This window comes from Gasterosteus aculeatus, chromosome 21 (genome assembly GCF_964276395.1).
Source record: "Gasterosteus aculeatus chromosome 21, fGasAcu3.hap1.1, whole genome shotgun sequence".
In the NCBI taxonomy this organism is placed as follows: domain Eukaryota; kingdom Metazoa; phylum Chordata; class Actinopteri; order Perciformes; family Gasterosteidae; genus Gasterosteus; species Gasterosteus aculeatus.
Window position 1 is genome coordinate 3,114,381 of NC_135708.1, and position 12,752 is coordinate 3,127,132.

The 12,752-nt window shown below is 46.3% G+C and overlaps 1 protein-coding gene and 1 pseudogene across 2 annotated transcripts in view; one reads left to right on the plus strand and one right to left on the minus strand.

The window, feature by feature from the left end:
* LOC120814248 (dual specificity calcium/calmodulin-dependent 3',5'-cyclic nucleotide phosphodiesterase 1A-like) overlaps window positions 1-12,752 on the minus strand; it is a 609,273-nt pseudogene that overhangs the window by 306,327 nt on the left and 290,194 nt on the right. The window contains exon 5 of the transcript XR_013454338.1: window positions 12,635-12,656. The product of XR_013454338.1 is annotated as a dual specificity calcium/calmodulin-dependent 3',5'-cyclic nucleotide phosphodiesterase 1A-like (transcript). The remainder of the gene's footprint in view (window positions 1-12,634; window positions 12,657-12,752) is intronic.
* On the plus strand, window positions 893-11,963 carry LOC144390284 (protein NLRC3-like). The gene is made up of 7 exons (XM_078096766.1): window positions 893-1,432; window positions 1,808-1,921; window positions 4,519-4,597; window positions 4,751-4,961; window positions 5,119-6,922; window positions 7,013-7,186; window positions 7,543-11,963. Exons 1-7 carry the CDS (start codon window positions 1,305-1,307, stop codon window positions 7,814-7,816), a joined length of 2,784 nt encoding a protein of 927 aa, XP_077952892.1. The 5' UTR covers window positions 893-1,304; the 3' UTR covers window positions 7,817-11,963.

Genomic DNA, 12,752 nt, shown 5'->3' on the forward strand with positions numbered 1-12,752 from the left:
AAGTCTGAGACAAAGCAGACGTCCTCTTTTACCCGGTAGTGATGGGAATTACGGCTCTTTATAGAGAATCGGCTCTTTCGGCTCCCAAATGGCTCTTCTGATTTTTTTACAATTGAACAAATGAACTTAACTAACTTTTAATTATTTTAAACGTTTTAATACTTAACAAATTTTAAAGTGAAACAATATACAGAAGCTTACATAATCACACAAAAAAATATAACTTAAAATGTGTAAAACAAAAAGAAAAAAAATCGTCATGCAGAGTTTTGTCCTTCAGGGAAGATTTACATTGAGACCAAGTGGCTCCGCTTTGAGGGGCTGATCCTGTTTCTTCTCTCTGAAATTATCTGCCCTGTTTTGGAGAAGATAGAGATTTTAGTCTTGCAGACTCTACATTCTGCATTAGATAGATCAATGTCATTGACATGTGTCCAGATTTTGCTGCGTTTCCTGTTGACACTCACTTTCGTAACTTTAATTTTACCGCTCTGTTTCTCTCTTGACTCCTCCCTCCTGTTCGCTGCTGCTGTGTGTAAGTCCCGCCCCTGTGCTCAGCACAGACACGCCCCCACACATATTGACCAATCAAATGTGGCTTGAGAGAGAGAGACACAGACCCACACATATTGACCAATCAAATGCGGCTTGAGGGAGAGACACGCCCCACGCATATCAACCAATCAAATGCGGCTTGAGAGGGAGACACGCCCCGAAACATAATGACCAATCAAATGCGGCTTGAGAGGGAGACACGCCCCCACACATATTGACCAATCAAATGCGGCTTGAGAGAGAGAGAGAAACAAAGCGGCTCCCGTCGTTCGCGTCGAGTTTGATATTCTTAATATTGATATTCAGCATGTCAATTCATGAAATAATTATTTTTAACATAAATAACGTCCTGATGGACCGCTGCCTCCTGCCAAAGGAAAGCGCTTAAAAGAAACACGACATTTATAGGATGAGGATTTAAAATGACGTCTCTTGACACGTTGTCTCAAGACAACAACACAAAGTGTCCCATGAGAGTTTTAGTGTTGAGGTGAATGAGCTCTGTGTGTTTGTCCTGATGAAGATAATAACGTGTGAGCTCTGCCAGCAGGTTGGTGTGAAGGTGTGAAGGTGTGGACTCTGCTATGAATCAGGCTGAGGACCCAGAGGACGGAGTCCCTCCCTCTGAAGCCCCTCTGTGTGGGGAACATGACAGCCAGACCAAAGCTCAGAGGTGAGAGGACCATCTCCAACTGTCCTCCACTCGTCTCCATGTCCCAACGTCTCTGACTCACTGACTCTGCTTCTACATGTGTGAAACCAGGATCCATCAGAGACCAGGACCTGGACCTGGACCCAGCTGTGTGTCCATGAAGAGTGATCGGTCTATGGATTATCCTCTAAACCTCAAAGACGTTGGTCCCTCTGTTGATGCAAGGTGAGGGTCTCAGGCTGATGATGAGGTGTTTCTACCAGACTCTCTGGTGGAGGTTCTGGGTTTCTTGCTCCAGGGCCCTTCAGCAGTGTCCAGTGAGGGAGGGAGAGCTCCATGGAGGACTTGGTGAGACTTGGTGGGACTAAACCAAACTGACTGGTGAAGAAAACAGTGAGCTGAAAGACTGAGCTGTTGATTCTCAGTGGGACCAGCAGGACCAGTAGACCTAAACCACTACAGGGAGGCATGTGGTCCACATCCAGACCTCACGTCATGGACCTTTACCTTGTTTTGGTCTCTGTGAGGACGGACACCATGTGAGCTGATGCTTCATGATTAGATGATGATGTGATGATGTAATCTCAGTGTTTCTTTCAGTTCACATCAGCAGAGAGGAAAGTCTCCTGAACCCAGATGTGTGTCCATGAAGAGTGATCGGTCTATTGGTCGTCCGATTAACTTCAAAGATGGACGCCGTTCTTATGACCCAGAGTAAGTTCTTAAACAGATGAAGAACTGTTCTGATCCTCAGTTTTGAATTACATAAATGTTTGTTCAGTGTTTAACGTGTTGTTTCCATGACGATCCATCATGACAGAACTCATTATCTGCATCTAACTCCAGGGTGTCAAACTCATCTTGGGTTTGGGTCAGATACTGTCCACTTAGATCTCAAGTGGGCCGGACCAGTAAAATCTTAGGCGATGGTCCGGTCGACGGGGGGCCGTCATTTCCAAGCGGGCGCTGCTGCCTGGAGGAACGCTGTGGTCTAAAAGGTCTAACACAGGGGAGCCCACACTTTATCAGCTCGCAAGCCACTTGTCATCAACGCTTCAATCCAAGTCATGGCGATCGCCCGAATAATAACAACGAGCAGCAGCGGTAACCAAGGGAACAACAGCGCTGCAGACCGGGAGCACAAAACAAATCCATGTAAAGAAACAAGCAACAATAAGTTACTGCAGACATTCTTGGTCGTTACCTCACTCCATGACTTGCACTGATGCATGCGTGGTGACCTGACGTGGTTCTTTCTTCAATGTTAGGTGATCTACCAGCACTGCGTTGGTGAAGGACCAGGGGCCTCATTTATAAACGTTGCGTACGCACAAAAGAAGGCGTACGCCGCTCTCTACGCAATAATTGGTATTTATAAAAAGAATACTTGACGGAAAAATGTCCTTCACGCAAGCTCGGACCCACGCGTACGCACAAAAACGGGTGAAATGAGAACCGTCGGCAAATGCAAGAAACACGCAAACCTGTGTGAAAGTGTGTAAAACTAGACTGTTGTAAAAGAAATGTCAATACTGCCTCTCATAAATAACACAAACACCCGTTTGATCTGCAGCGTAAAACAAACAGAAATACAAATTAACACATTTTCAAAAAGAAAAGTGAAATATGTTCTGCAATAATATCGGCATGTTATTAAATTCATCCTCAAAACACAGCTGTTGCTTGTCAGATGCAATCAGATGGACGGTAATAAAACGCCATGATGCCGTCACAATGCGTAATGACGCTGATGGCTGATCTTCGCTCTTAGAAGACGTGGCACATGGAAGGATTGGCGCTGTAGTGCAGCGCACCATCGGCCTGTTTAAGGGCAGATGGCGCTGCCTCGACTGCGCTGGAGGGAGGTTGTTGTTTACTCCTGAAAAGGTGTGAAACATCGTGCTGCATGTGCTGTGCTACATAATGTGGCACAGCTTCCAAACGTGCCTCGACCCCCTGACGCCGATGTTGGCCCAGACCCTGTCTCCCCAATCACTGCCACCAGTCTCTCATCAGGAGGGGACAGCTCCGGTGTCCCTTTGCCCTCCGTGGAGACACACCTTGGCGATGGCGCGCTAAACGCTTTTTTGCATCCACTTTGATGTCAGACCAGTTTTTCTTGTTTTAGGTCCGAGGTTGTGAGGCTGCAGCGTTGCTCTGCAACCTTTTGCCCCTCAGGTGCCTTGTTGGCATCAGTGATGTCCACACTGTGTCCTCCAAAGAGCATCTTACTTCTCCTTCCCACCTCCCAATGATCATTTCCACTTCACACTGAGTGAAGTTACGTTTCTTCGTTTTCCTCTGTGTCATGATTTCGCAATCGATGAATATTAATTTGTGGGTGTTCCACAGACTATATATGGGCAACTATGGGCGTGACATAAAGCCGCAAAAGCTGCGCTGCATTTAGAAGTGATTGTGATTTATTAAGGGAAAACTGCGTAGGACGTTTAATAAGTCTGAATATTTCTGTGCGTACGCACGTCCTACGTTTCATCCGTACGCCACTTCTGGAGCAAATCCTACGCAAGCTTTTATAAATGAGGCCCCTGGTCCCCCTGGTCTAACACATGCGCTCACTCACAGAGTGCGACCCCCAGTGGACTGATTAGGAATAGCAGCTACTTTTATAGAAAAGCAATTTGTGTCTTTGTGTAATTCTCACAATAGTAAAGTCATCCAGCGGGCTGCACTGGACCCCCCAGCAGACCAAATTTGGCCCTCGGGCCTTGAGTTGACACCCATCATCTAACTGGTCTGTGTGTGTTTAAGTGTGACTCATTAACTGTAAACATCCTCAGATGTAAACACAATGTGAGCTAGTTCCTCCACATCAGGATCAGCATAGGTCAAATCTGGAGACAGCTGCAGGTTTCTGGAGACGACTGGGACTGAACATGTGATTTGAATAAACTCAGTGCTCTGTGGACCAGCTGACGTGGTCTCTGGACTCCATGCAGAGGTTTGGACAAAGTATCCTCAGTAGACAAGACCTTTTGAAAAGGTCCAAAGACTAGTTTCAGAAGATCTAAGGAGACTTCTAGAGGTCAGGGGACGGACTAAAGAGGTTTGGAGGAGTTTCATAGGACTTTGTACCAGATGCAGAGGTCTGCAGACGTTTTTATGATCCACAGTAAGAACTAAAACCAGATGAAACTGATGACTAACTGTCACTCAACTAATAAACTGTCCGTCATCATCAACAGTCTTCAGCATCTGGTTTTCATCATGATCAATCATGACAGAAGCCAGTTGTATTGGTGTTGATGGTCCAAACACCATGTGAGCTGACTGTTCATGTTCCTCCACAGAGAGGACCAGGAGAGCTCAGAGGTTCCCACAGGTCCGTCTGCCCAGCAGCATCAAACACACCTGGACTCCATCTTCAAGGTGTGTACATGTACAACTACTTTTACATCTCTCAGTTCACCATCATCTCCATACTGCACTTTGTAGACCAGTGGATTGTCCGTCTGTCCAACATGGACCTGATGGTGGCTTCCATGTTCTAGTTGGTGTCATTCATAGAATGTTCTGTTCCAGCTGCTGGAGGAGAACATCCTCACTTTTGTGAAGAACGAGTTGAAGAAGATCCAGAAGGTTGTGAGTTCAGATTACCCAGAATGCTTAGAGAAGGAGGATGAGGAGCAGCTGGATGAAGAGCAGAGGAGGAGCAGAGAGGCCTTTGTGAAGATCTCATTGCACTTTCTGAGGAGAATGAAGCAGGAGGAGCTGGCTGAGCGTCTGCAGAGCAGTAAGAGGATTTCTCTACAGACTTACCATGCTGATAAATGAGACCTTCACTAATGTCTCCAGAGATGGACATAATATATTCATAGTCATTCTCTGAGGAAAGGACATGTTGAAATCTATTCTGTGACTCATTGATCTTCTTTGTTGTCTTCATTCAGGACTTCTTGCTGCAGTTTGTCAGCGTGAACTCAAATCCAACCTGAAGAAAAAGTTCCAGTGTGTGTTTGAGGGGATCGCTAAAGCAGGAAACCCAACCCTTCTGAATGAGATCTACACAGAGCTCTACATCACAGAGGGAGGGACTGCAGAGGTCAATGAAGAACATGAGGTCAGACAGATTGAAACAGCATCCAGGAACCCAGCCAGACCAGAAACAACCATCAGACAAGAAGACCTCCTCAAAGCCTCAGCTGGAGGAGAGAAACCAATCAGAACAGTGATGACTAAGGGAGTGGCTGGCATTGGGAAAACAGTATTAACACAGAAGTTCACTCTGGACTGGGCTAAAGACAAAGACCACCAGGACATACAGTTCACATTTCCATTCACCTTCAGAGAGCTGAATGTGCTGAGAGAGAAGAAGTTCAGCTTGTTGGAACTTGTTCATCACTTCTTCAGTGAAACCAGAGCAGCAAGAATCTGCAGGTTTGAAGAGTTCCAGGTTGTGTTCATCTTTGACGGTCTGGATGAGTGTCGACTTCCTCTGGACTTCCACAACAATGAGATCCTGACTGATGTCACAGAGACCTCCTCAGTAGATGTGCTCTTCACAAACCTCATCAGGGGGAAGCTGCTTCCCTCTGCTCGCCTCTGGATAACCACACGACCTGCAGCAGCCAATCAGATCCCTCCTGAGTGTGTTGGCATGGTGACAGAGGTCAGAGGGTTCACCGACCCCCAGAAGGAGGAGTACTTCAGGAAGAGGTTCAGAGATGAGGAGCAGGCCAGCAGGATCATCTCTCACATCAAGACCTCACGAAGCCTCCACATCATGTGCCACATCCCAGTCTTCTGCTGGATCACTGCTACAGTTCTGGAGGAGGTGTTCAAGACCAGAGAGGGAGGAGAGCTGCCCAAGACCCTGACTGAGATGTACATCCACTTCCTGGTGGTTCAGTCCAAAGTGAAGAAGGTCAAGTACGATGGAGGAGCTGAGACGGATCCACACTGGAGTCCAGAGAGCAGGAAGATGATCGAGTCTCTGGGAAAACTGGCCTTTGATCAGCTGCAGAAAGGCAACCTGATCTTCTATGAATCCGACCTGACAGAGTGTGGCATCGATATCAGAGCAGCCTCAGTGTACTCAGGAGTGTTCACTCAGATCTTTAGAGAGGAGAGAGGACTGTACCAGGACAATGTGTTCTGCTTCGTCCATCTGAGTGTTCAGGAGTTTCTGGCTGCTCTTCATGTCCAGCTGACCTTCTTCAGCTCTGGTGTCAATCTGCTGTCAGAAGAACAAAAAAACTCCCTGGTGTCTAAAGTCTTTAGAGTCAAACCTGAACCAAAGCATCTCTACCAGAGTGCTGTTGACAAGGCCTTACAGAGTCCTAATGGACACCTGGACTTGTTCCTCCGCTTCCTCCTGGGTCTTTCCCTAAAGACTAATCAGACTCTCCTACGAGGTCTGCTGACACAGACAGGAAGTCGCTCACAGACCAATCAGAGAACAGTCCAGTACATCAAGAAGAAGATCAGTAAGAATGTGTCTCCAGAGAAAAGCATCAATCTGTTCCACTGTCTGAATGAACTGAATGATGTTTCTCTAGTGGAGGAGATCCAACAGTCCCTTAGATCAGGACGTCTCTCCACAGAGGAACTGTCTCCTGCTCAGTGGTCAGCGCTGGTCTTCATCTTACTGTCATCAGAAGAAGATCTGGAGGTGTTTGACCTGAAGAAATTCTCTGCTTCAGAGGAAGCTCTTCTGAGGCTGCTGCCAGTGGTCAAAGCCTCCAACAAAGTTCTGTAAGTACAGAGAGAGTTAATTCATACATCAGAACTTAAATATGCTGCCATCTTTTATACTTACTGCTTCTTCTTCATCCTTCTCTTCAGACTAAGTGGCTGTAACCTCTCAGAGAGAAGCTGTGACGCTCTGTCCTCAGTCCTCAGCTCCCAGTCCTCTAGTCTGAGAGAGCTGGACCTGAGTAACAACCACCTGCAGGATTCAGGAGTGAAGCTGCTTTCTGCTGGACTGGAGAGTCCACACTGTGAACTGGAGACTCTCAGGTCAGGATTTAATTAAAGTCCACTTGGTGTCTTTATTTACATCCATGGTATATTTCTGACTTTCATAAGATTCTTTCTGCTTGCATGATTTAAATCAAATATGTATTTTCCAACTATTTCCAATAAAATGTGTTTATTTTCAATATAATGTAAATATTTGACATTATAGAGTTAGTAGTAATGTTATCAGAGTGTTGATGTACATTAGTGGGTGTTTAGTTGTGACTGGAAACCAGTCAGTAACCATGTTAATGTGACCCCTCTGTACCTGATAGTATCTCAGTACTGCAGTGACCTTCCAGCCCTGACAGCTCCCTCAGATCATGTGACATGTGTCTTATTCTGTGTGTCTGCAGGCTGTCAGGCTGTCTGATCACAGAGGAAGGCTGTGCTTCTCTGGCCTCAGCTCTGAGCTCCAACCCCTCCCATCTGAGAGAGCTGGACCTGAGCTACAATCATCCAGGAGACTCAGGAGTGAAGCTGCTGTCTGCTGGACTGGAGGACCCTCACTGGAGACTGGAGACTCTCAGGTATGAAGAGGCTGCAGCCACAGACCATCAGTCTGGTAGAGGAGGTAGAGCTGGAAACCTTTTCTCTGTCCCACTGTCAGCCTGGTTAATAAGACCCTGACACACCAAGCTGACCTCAAACTACCAGAGACTCATCAAACTGTTTGTGTCCCACATGAGACCATCAACACAGACAGAAGTAGTGAGGAACAGTAGCCAGGATGAGCCTGAACAGGGAGGAAGGTGATGAAAACCTTGTTTCTCTGGAGCTTTGTCTCCACGTTATAAGAGAGGACAGTGTCTCCTGACACGTTGATGGCATCATGGTGGGTTGATATGAGTCAACGTGGTCACGCTGCAGGTTTGTGGGCTCTTAACAACTGAAAACAACACTTGGATGTTTAGATGCTGGTACCCTGCCTCCAGTGTGTGTTTGTCCTTTAGTCCAGACATTATTATTAAGAGACAAACAGTCAGAGAAACAATCTGTTCAAAGCGTCTTGATGGATCATCACAGGAGGAACGTTTGGTGTTTTAAAGGAGTTCAGCTTCACCTGCTTTTGGTGCTTTGCACTGAGAGACGGTTCCCTGGATGATAAGAGTGGACTTGTTGAAGCTACAGGTGACAGTCGGCCACAGACGCTCAGTGAAGAACCAACAGCTGATGGTGGACCTGGAATTAGTATCAACTATATCGTAGAAATGAACAGAACATACCAAAAAAACCCTATCCAGATAAATGTTGCCATCCGGATGGAGTGAATGTGATTGTTGTTGGATGAGAAGTGTTGGGAGCGGCTAGGGGGTCATATTAGGTTACTAGCAAATGAGGAACTAACTTATGGACATTAATAGAATTAATAATAATCACTAAGATACTCCTCAGAATGAATAAATAACGGGGCACCACCCTGAGCTAACAGGGACCAATAACCAATACTATGAATCAAGTCTCATAATTGTTATTCACTCCTTGAGAGTGAAGATGTTGGAAGGAGTTAAGTTCGAGCACTGGCAATGTATGTCAACGGTCACCACCATATAAATGCACAAGTAAACACAGGAAAACGGTTCTTTAATGTATAACAGGGTTTATTAACTCACAGGAACACCGATCAAGATCACCTATAACTGCAACCAACAATCCCCATAACACTTATTTTAAACCTACTCACTAAACAAGCAATCAAAACCAGAGTGTGTGTGTGTGTGTGTGTGTGTGTGTGTGTGTGTGTGTGTGTGTGTGTGTGTGTGTGTGTGTGTGTGTGAGCACAGAGGGGGGTGAGAGAGAGAGAGGGGGGGGAGACGAGGGGGGTGCAGGGAAGGAACGGCGGTGCGGTTGCGCGCAACAACAAGCGGAGTGCCGGTTATCACACTAGGGGGCGAGCGAGAGCAGCGGGGCGGAAGTGAGACCGTTAAATCAAACCACCGAGGAAGACGGGAACGTTAAACAGTGTAATACGACTACTGGACGCGAGGGGCGAGTGAGAGCGAAATGCAGGAAGTGTTCCACGTATTAAAGCAGGGGGGGCCAAACTTTTTTCACTGAGGGCCACAGACAGAAAAATATGCGAAAGGTTGAGCCGCTCACTAAAGTTAAGGTATATCACCTCTAGTGTATTAACAGTAATACAAATCAATCAATCAAATGTAGGTCAATTATGCTTGATAATTTATTATACTTACAGAAAAAACTGCATAAATCACATCTTTCTACGTATGGGTTTTCATTTATCTATTTTCAAATAAAATCAATCAAATGTAGGTAAATTATGCTTGAAAATTGAATAAACTTAAAGAAAAAAAACCTGCATAAATCACATCTCTCCATTGATGGGTTTTCATTTTTTTTACAAAAAGGGTTGGCAGCTCATCCTCAGATTGCTTCTTCGTCAGGATGGGGACCCCCTTCACAGCCCTGTATAAAGAGGGAAGGCTTTATTTAACCTACTTATGCAAATCATTCATCAGCTAACGTGTTTTAGAAAATGTTATCAACTTTAATTGACTGCATTTATTAAGTAATTGGGCTTTTGAACACATGAATACTGTGTAATATATTTGAACTCGCCTACAATGGGAACAGTGTTGCACTTAATGGGAGCAGTGATGCTGCTCTGGACTGAAGGACGGCTGGCAGGTCACGAGTAAGTTTGCTGGTTGAGATGTGAAGGACATCACAGAGATGGCTGTCGCTCATTTTGGTTCTCAATCTGCTTTTGTTCAGAGTTCACAGAGAAAATGTTTGCTCGCATATGTATGTTGTGCCAAACAGACTGGTCATTCTTTTTGCGTGGCGTCGCATCAGAGGAAACTTGGCCTTTTCCAAGCTCCGGTAGAAGTCGGGTAGGGAGAGGAGCTGCATCTCGATGAGTTCTAATTGCAGACTCTCTTCCACTTCTTCTGCATCCAGCAGGAAGGGAGTTGAGAACAGCTTGATTTCTTTCTCAATGACAGAAACATCTTGGAAGCGCTGATTGAATTGTGTCATAAGAGTTGTGATCACAGAAACATATTTCCCCTTTTTAGCAGAGAGGTCGGCCTTTGGATGAGCACGTTTGATTTCGGACAGCGTAGGGAAGTGCGCATGGTTGAAGTTGCGTAGTTGTGTCTCAAAAAGACGAAGCTTCGCACAGAAAGTTGTGGTACAAGCTGGTCTTTGCCTTGTAGGCTCTTGTTCAGTGAGTTCAGATGAGCAGTAAGATCAACTAGAAAGGCAATAAGGGAATAAAACCGCTTCAGCACGGAGCCGCGACTAAGCCAGCGCACGTCACAATGATAGAGTACGTCCCCGTATTCAGCATCGACATCAGATAGGAAAGCTTAATTCTCTGTGGTAGAGCCCTCGTGCTCAAATTATGTTGAGTTTTCACAACTGTGGTCATCACATCGCCAAGCTGGACTGTCTTGGCACAGAGAGCTTCTTGGTGGATGATACAGGGCAATTTTACAGCCTCGCCTCCACTCTCTGGCACCTTGGCGCACACCATAGATGCCATTCCTTTGCGCTCGCCTGTCATAGCGGGAGCCCCGTCCGTTGCAACTCCACACAGCTCGTCCCATTTAAGTTCCATCTTGTCAACTGCACCTGACGCGGCTTCAAAAATGTCCTCACCCTTTGTTGTGCCCTTTAGACTCCGAAGATCAAGCAGCTCCTCCGTGATGCAAAAGTTATCGTCAACTCCCCGCAAAGAAATGAACAGTTGTGCGGCGTCTGTTGCATCTTTCATCACTTGCAATGGAGTAAAAGTCAAAAGCACAAGCTTTATGTGACACTTGATTCTGTATGTTAGCTGACAAGTCTTCCATTCGACGCACAATTGTGTTTGTGGACATGCTCACGTTGTTGAATTCCTGCATCTTTTCCGGGCACATTATTCCAGCGACTTTAATGAGGCACTGTTTAACCAAGTCACCGTCTGAGAAAGCTTTCCCGCGGCGCGCTATGAGTTGAGCTACCTCATAGCTAGCTATTGTAGCGTTTTCTTGTGTGTTGTTAGCAGGGTAAAAGTACTGTTGTTGAGCCTGCAGGTTAGCTGCCATGTGCTGGACTTTGTCCTCTCGCTCAGCAGCAGTGTAGGACGTGAAGGTCGGATGCTTGGTTTCGTAGTGTCGTCGTACATTGGACTCTTTCATCACTGCAACCGTTTCATTGCAAATCAAACAGACACACTTCTCCTTGACTTCTTTGAAGAAATATTCATTTTCCCAACGTGTTTGAAATGTTCTGCATTCACTTGCTATCTTGCGTTTCTTTGGTTCTGCCATTTTGTCGTCGTGGAAATTTTTTATTTAAACATTTTTTTTGTGGAAAAGCTGCATTAGGACTGCAGCTAGTGAGTAGCTCCACCTACTGGTCAAACTAAGAACTACAATACAGTCAAGTGCAAGTTTCATGTGTGGGCCACATTCCATTCTATTTTTATAATTTGCTGGGCCAATAAAAAATGGATCCCGGGCCGCAGTTGGCCCGCGGGCCGTACTTTGGACACCCCTGTATTAAAGCAACGAGGAACACGACAGTCGCACTGCTATGGCAACGCTATCTGTTGCTAGGGACTACGGCTTGGACGAAGGAGGGGGGGGATACTTAGACGCGGCGCGAGGAGATTCTGTCCCGCGACCAGCGGAACGTAGATCAGCAACGTGAATCAGGATGGTCGGATCCATGTGTGTGCAGTTACAGAACCAACGATGTGGCTGGCGATACGAAATGAAACCACAGGCAAACGGATCTCATGGCGGAGACCCGGGAAAAGAAAAGAAAATAAGGAACTATTCTGACCATGAGACATCATTCAACAGCGTAACACAGTCGGCGCTTTCACTCTCTTACAGCAAACGTATCACAGCATCAGATCAACAGGGGACATTACGACATTTGCAGGTACACATTCAAACATAAATCAAAGGTAGCGGATTCGTTGATCCGGACTCTATCGTACCACGTTATGACTGAACAAATCAAATAAACATCAAGTTCATATCAACACGCTAAATTAGTCTGCCCAGAAAACCAGTGTTACTGTTTGATGGGCGTTGGTCATCAGCTTCCAGCTGACTGAGGACAGTTGAGCTCCGCGTAGGGAAACTCAGTGGATGAAGGCGATTTCGGCCGTGGGGTCCGAACTTCTCGTTGGGAACAGAGGCGGCGGGGGGTCAGAGAGCAGCTGTCTCTCCGGTCCTCTGGAGTCAACAGGAATGAAATCAAAAGGGAAAAGGAAGCGGGACGTAGTGGAGCGCGAGTCTTGAGTTCGTCCAGCGAGATTAAGACTGAAACTTGGGAATTGGAGGGAAAGAAAAGAAACCAAACAACGTTGTGTTGTCTCGATCTGTCACTAACGGGACGTCAGGCGAAAGAGATCGATCCTTTGGCACAATCTCTTCTTATGAACTTGAGGTCCATAAATAAATGTCACTGTCCTCGGCCAATGGGAGCGCTCGGTGTTCTTTGGTACATCCTCTTTTTATGGCCAAGGGGGTCTGGAGAGCTGCAGGGGTCCTGTTATCAGCCCCTGGCATCAGGCCACGGGGGACCCCTATATGTTTGTGTCCTT

Bases quoted from the DNA above. Each gene is read 5' to 3' on its own strand.
- LOC144390284 (XM_078096766.1), top strand. From the start codon at position 1,305: ATGTGTGAAACCAGGATCCATCAGAGACCAGGACCTGGACCTGGACCC. The intron at 4,962-5,118 runs GTAAGAGGATTT...GTCTTCATTCAG, and splicing joins GGCTGAGCGTCTGCAGAGCA to GACTTCTTGCTGCAGTTTGT. The intron at 7,187-7,542 runs GTCAGGATTTAA...GTGTGTCTGCAG, and splicing joins TGTGAACTGGAGACTCTCAG to GCTGTCAGGCTGTCTGATCA.